This window comes from Mus caroli, chromosome 11, assembly GCF_900094665.2.
Source record: "Mus caroli chromosome 11, CAROLI_EIJ_v1.1, whole genome shotgun sequence".
Classification (NCBI taxonomy): Eukaryota; Metazoa; Chordata; class Mammalia; order Rodentia; family Muridae; genus Mus; species Mus caroli.
The window spans coordinates 6,865,049-6,871,293 of NC_034580.1; the positions used below are offsets into that span (position 1 = coordinate 6,865,049).

General features: G+C 39.6%; 1 protein-coding gene across 1 annotated transcript; it reads left to right on the forward strand.

The window, feature by feature from the left end:
• Window positions 1-2,492: 2,492 nt before the first annotated feature.
• Window positions 2,493-3,757, forward strand: LOC110306312 (glyceraldehyde-3-phosphate dehydrogenase-like). The gene is made up of 2 exons (XM_021178478.1): window positions 2,493-2,795; window positions 3,665-3,757. Exons 1-2 carry the CDS (start codon window positions 2,493-2,495, stop codon window positions 3,755-3,757), a joined length of 396 nt encoding a protein of 131 aa, XP_021034137.1.
• The last annotated feature ends 2,488 nt before the right edge of the window (window positions 3,758-6,245 follow it).

The following is a 6,245-nucleotide window of genomic DNA, read 5'->3' on the forward strand; positions in this document are numbered from 1 at the left end:
GGATCTCAGGGCCCCCAATGGAGGAGCTAGAGAAAGCACCCAAGGAACTAAAGGGAACTGCAACCCTATAGGTGGAACAACAATATGAACTAACCAGTATCCCGGAGCTCTTGTCTCTAGCTGCATATGTATCAAAAGATGCCCTAATAGGCCATCACTTGAAAGAGAAGCCCATTGGACTTGCAAAGTTTATATGTCCCAGTACAGTGGAACGCCAGTGCCAAAAAGGGGGTGCGGTTGGGTAGGGGAGTGGTGGTGGGGTGGATATGGGGGACTTTTGGGATAGCATTGCAAATGTAAATGAGGAAAATAAATAAATAAATGGGACCTCATAAAATTGCAAAGCTTCTGCAAGGCAAAAGACACCATCAGTAATACAAAAAGACCACCAACAGCTTGGGAAAGGATCTTTACCTATCCCAAATCGGATAGGGGACTAATATCCAATATATATAAAGAACTCAAGAAGGTGGACTCCAGAAAATCAAATAACCCCATTAAAAATGGGGCTCTGAACTGAACAAAGAATTTTCACCTGAGGAATACTGAATGGCAGAAATGGAAAAAAAATAAAATAAATGGTGAGACTATCATTCATGATATGTCAGTTACCAACAGAACAATGTGCACAGAGATTGAAACCTACTCACAAAGTCAAGATGAATAAGCAGGCAATTAGGTAGGAAAAAAATGTCCATTGAAAAAAGTAAATCTCATCTTGACCTAATTTTCAAAAATAAGCAAAAGTTATCTTTTGCTCTAGAATTTGCTATAGACCATAAGACATAGGGTGGAAACCCATTAAGCTTTAAAGAGGAGAAGCATGCCCTTTGTATCTGTTCCAATTCAGTAGATATGCCTTGCTAAATGGCAGGAGATGAAAGAAGAGCAAGATGAAGGGCTCATACAGACAGTAAAATGATAGAAATCCACAGACATCAGGGCTGAGTTCAGCCGAGTGGTTCTGAATGCCTAAGCCTGATTGCATCCTGCATTCAATCCCCTATCTCCAAAATCATGAAACGTAAAAGCTGAAGCACTCTGTGGAATATTTTCTAGAGCATTCTTTTATGGGTGAAAACAAAACATGCAAGCCAATTAGGTTACAGCCTCACACTGTTTCTGCCAGGGGGAGGCTAAAGCAGGAAGAGGTCGAATTAGAAGCTCACCTGGCTAACATACCACAATTCTGAAAACTTAAGAAATGTCATCTCATCAAGATTCAGATCAATTAGTGCTGGGGCTGGAGAGATGGCTCCAAGATTAGGAGAACTTGGATGAACATGGTAATGGGGAATTTTTCTCTGGCCAACCAAAAGTTGAACTTCCCTTTTTCCCACTGCTGATGAGTATCAAGCAGAAAATATTTATAAAACGTAATTTTAAACTGATGTATCAGATGATGGACTCTGTAGGTGCTACCATCTAATTAAGTGTATGGTAGACCACTTTTATTTGGCTTCTACAGAATAAAATATGTGTCTTATTTAATATTAGATGTTTTGAGTAAGGATATAGGAGGGCAGGTCATCATTTTAATATACTTCTAAAATTTCCATGATGGTACAAACTATTATAATCCTTCTGGCTACGTAGTGTTACTCCTGATTTACTATGATGGTGAAGTAGATATTGCATACTCTGCCTTGCTCTTTGTAGCAGTTACACTATAGAATACATCAGCTATAAAGAATATCCATCTAAGCCACTCATAGGAGGACTAGTGATGCCCACAGGGTACATTAACAGCAAAAACCAGACCTACTTGCTACAAAGGAATTTTTGGCCAAGAGCCTCTGTCATTGGTAAGGTCCATCAGCCTGTAAATGTGAACTAAATGAGCCCCCTTAAAAGATCAACAGCAAAACCAAACTAACAAACAAATATGAAAGCATTTTGCACAGCATAGTATGAAGATGGCCATGAAATTTCACATCATCAGATATATGTTTAAGCTCAAATCCCACCATTAATCTGAATATTGAGAAGTATTTCTCTTGACCCTCTGATCTTCCCTGTTCCAGAGATAGCCTCATCTTCTTGTACAGTACCACCCTGGTCCCGAAAACAAAATGGTGGAGATTGAAGTGCAGGGATTTGGCCGTATTGGGCACCTGACTACCAGGGCTGCCTTCTGATCTGCACTTGTCAAAGTGGAGATTGTAGCTTGTCATCAACAGGAAGATGATCACCATCTTCCAGGGGCAAGATCTTGCTAACATCAAATGGGGTGATGCTGGTACTGAGTATGTTGTGGAGTCAACTGGCATCTTCACCACCTTGGAGAAGGCCAGGGGCCACTTAAAGGGTGGCTCCCAAAGGGTCATTGTATCTACTCCTTCTGCCAATGCTCCCATGCTTATGATGGTGTGAACCATGAGAAATATAGTGCATTCAAGATTGTCAGCAATGCATACTGCACCATCAACTGCTTAGGCCCCCTGACCAAGGTCATCCATGACAACTTTGGCATCATGGAAGGGCTCATGACCATGGTCCATGCCATCACTGCCACTCAAAAGATTGTGGAAAGTTGTGTCATGATGGCCATGAGTTCGCTGAGTTGGAACATTATCCCTGCATCCAGTGGTGCTGCCAAGGCTGTGGGCAAGGTCATCCCAGAGCTGTATGGGAAGATCTCTGGCATGACCTTCCATGTTCCTACCCCCAATGTATCCCTTGTGGATCTGACATGCTGCCTAGAGAAACCTGCCAAATATGATGACATCAAGAAGGTGGTGAAGCTGGTATCTGAGAACCCACTAAAGGGCATCCTGAGCTACACTGAGGAACAGGTTGTCTCCTGTGACTTCAACAGCAACTCCCACTCTTCCACCTTTGATTCTGGGGCTGGCATTGCACTCAATGACAATTTTGTAAAGCTCATTTCCTGGTATGACAATGAATATGGCTATAGCAACAGGGTGATGGACCTCATGACCTACATGGCCTCCAAGAAATAAGAAATGCTGGACCACCCATCCCAGCAAGGACACTGAGAGCAATAGAGAGGCCCTCAGTTGCTGAGGAGTCCCTGTCCCAACTTGGCTCCCAACACTGAGCATCTTCCTCACAATTTCCATCCAAGACTCCCATAATAACAGGAGGGGCTTAGGAAGCTCTCCCTACTTTATTAAATACCATCAATAAAGTTTGCTGCACCCCCCCCCCCCCAAGTATTTCTCTGCACTCAGTACATAGTTGGCAAATGGCCATAAGTGCCTTTGGAAAGAGAATGAGAGAAGTAATTACAGAAATCATTAAAACATTACTGGGAGCTTAGGAAAGCAGTTGTAAACTCTCTTATCCAGTACCTTTCATCTTCTATTAATGTTCTACCTGACTGATATATGCAAGTTGTACAAGGCATTGACATTATCTATTCTAATGGTTGACATCTTTTTTTTTCCTGTTGTATTTTTAGTTATTGTTATTACAAATAAATTGATGAAGACCCAGCAAATTGTCTTTCTTGTACTTGGAGACATTTTGACCTTTTAGTGTATGCCAGAACTTCCCAGAGTAAAGAGACAATATGTTCTTAAGTCTGTATTTGTACATCAGTATTTCAACTGTAATAGATTCACTGACTTCAACTAACTCTTTATATACTGTATAAATGGGGTCGCTGTGTTGGAACACTTTGCATTTTTTCATGTTGTAGAAAGCTTTATGCTCATACCTTGAAGAAGAACATCAGAAAATTAGCCGAATCACTTCCATGTGTTTTTGTCCAGGTAGCAAATACCAGCAATGACTTGTTACTGTGTTACATTACAAAGTATTTCTGGAATAATTTCTTCATTCTCCTCTCTGAAAACCTTCAGAACTACCCATTTATGAGTTCTTCCATTTTTCATTGGTATAGATTAGTCACAACTACCATTGTGTCCCATTTATATGTTTTGGAGAATTTTTACTCCATTATTCCTGCTAATTTGCTATTTCTTTGACCATGAAAAGAAAACAACATGTCTTACCAAGGTACTTGGTTCAGGTGAAGTCACATTCCAAGAAAGAGAAGACATTCTTTTATGAGTTCCTACTTTTTCCTCACCACAGAATACTGTTGGCCATTTTAACTGATTAATACGCTTTAAGTGCAGTAAAATGAATGAGTTTCTTTACAGTGGTCATAGAGAGGCTGTTAGGCTCTTAGAACTTGCCCTACGTTGTCATTTTAGATCTCTAAAATGGTGATAAAAATCAAAGCAGTTTTTATCTTTTCACAATACTCATAATACCACTGCACACTTAACAGAAAAGGGATTTTTTTCCTAATTTCTTAGCCCCTTGCATTCTACTTGTTTTGCATTTCAATTAACCATGGATTAAAACCTTAAGAACTGTGAAGTTCCTTCATGTCAGGATTGATTTTCTTTCTACCACCCCCAATGGCTCCTAAGTTTTCCCAAACAGACAGGAATCCAAAAGCAAAGGGTTTTCTTGATAATCTGACCTACAGATATAGTTCTGTCCTAGCCTATGACCCTAATAATCACTGCAGCAGACTATGTGCAAATGATTATTCACAATCACAGGGCCTGACTTCTAAAAAAACATGTGTTTGAAAGAGAAGGACCCATGTGGATACACACTGCTATATTTTGGACTGCTCACTAGTTTACCACAAGCTATAAAACAACATAGCCAAGATCTTGGCAAAAACCTCCATTAGGCCCTTGGATGTACTCAGATATGTTCAAAGGACAAATTGTCTCTTGATTTAGACTTTAGAAAAAAGGCTCATCATGAAATTTATCATCCATATTTTGTTTTTTCCTTCCTGTTTGCTTTGTTAAAGTTCACTTGACCAATAGGTAACTATCCTAAAATGTAAAGTGATTTCATTCTTTCTTCTCTGAAGTTACTGAGGAAGGCAGATAATTCCTGTCATTATATGGCATGTCATTAGAGTCTGGCAAGGAGGTAAGAAGCTACACACAAAATCCTGACGTTAAGTAGACAATATCAGAACACAATCAGAATGTCTTAGTTTGTAAGTAAAGATGGAGACAATATCTTGTACTCTTTGCAAAATAGATTATGAAGAACCCTGTTCAAATAAAAGGAAGGCAGTGATCTTAGGGATACTAAGGATACAAAGGCTTTTTTTTGTTTTTGTTTTTGTTTTCTTTTTATCTCTATCTTGACTTCCTATCTTGGGTTTCTGTTTCCCATCTTTTAAAAAATAAAAGACACATTTATGCTAGGAGCATGAGTTTTAAAATTCATCTTTCTACTGTTCAGTGTAAATATTGTACATGAAATGGATATCGACCAGTTAGACTTTCACAGTGTACATCTCATTCTCATTAGAATGGAGAAATGGTGCACAAAGGTAGCCCCATCGTTTTGTTTCATCTTGTTGAATTTCTTCTATTTCTTTTAATATTTCCTTTTAGCATATGTGGATCACACATGATAATATGTTTTATTTTCACACATGAGCATAATGTATTTCAATCATAGTCATCCTCCTAAGGGGATTCCCTGTCTCATTCCCATCCAACTCTGCTTATTCTCCTCTTTCCAGATTTCCTCTCTCTCTGTCTCTATCTGTGTATGTGTGCTTGCACATGTGTGCCTATGTGTGTGTTTGTGCAAAAACTTGCATGTATGTGCTTGTTTTGTGTGCATGTGTGTGTGTGTGTGTGTGTGTGTGTGTGTGTGTGTGTGTGTGTATGTGGGTGTATGACACTGAGTTTCATCATTGTTTGTTTAGAGGAGTAATGAAGGGGATTCAGTTACAGGAGCATGAGCACCTTCCCAGGACCTGCACACAAAAGATAATGTATTTTTTTCTCTTGTAAACTGCTATCTTCCTGTTAGCCCACTGTGAGCACCTACATAGGATTGTCACATGACTGGTCTTAGAGATACCCCACCTGAAAAAAAAGGCTTGTAGTTCACACAAGTTCTGTTATATCTTTTCTTCACCTTGGCCTGCCCTATGGCTACTTTCTTCTTCTGGCTCTGAATGACTCCCATAGACTCCCATAGCATAAGCCATTTCCCACTTTTCTTCATCTTATAAATCTGATTGAAGGTGTGCATCACACTTAAGGATGTGATGGGGTCTTCACCCATTCACACTTCTGAAAACATCATTGCTATGCATTCACATTTTTGTTGCAAAGCAACTTCTTTGAACAGAAGGTGATCTCAGGACAGGCTATTTACCTGCTCAAAGATGCAACACCTCTGTATTTCCCTTTAATCTTACAAAATAGCCAGCCACTAGA

Coding starts and splice junctions, on each gene's coding strand:
- LOC110306312 (XM_021178478.1), top strand. CDS start 2,493: ATGGTCCATGCCATCACTGCCACTCAAAAGATTGTGGAAAGTTGTGTC. Junction 2,796..3,664: donor TGAGCTACACTGAGGAACAG/GTTGTCTCCTGT, acceptor TTCATGTTGTAG/AAAGCTTTATGCTCATACCT.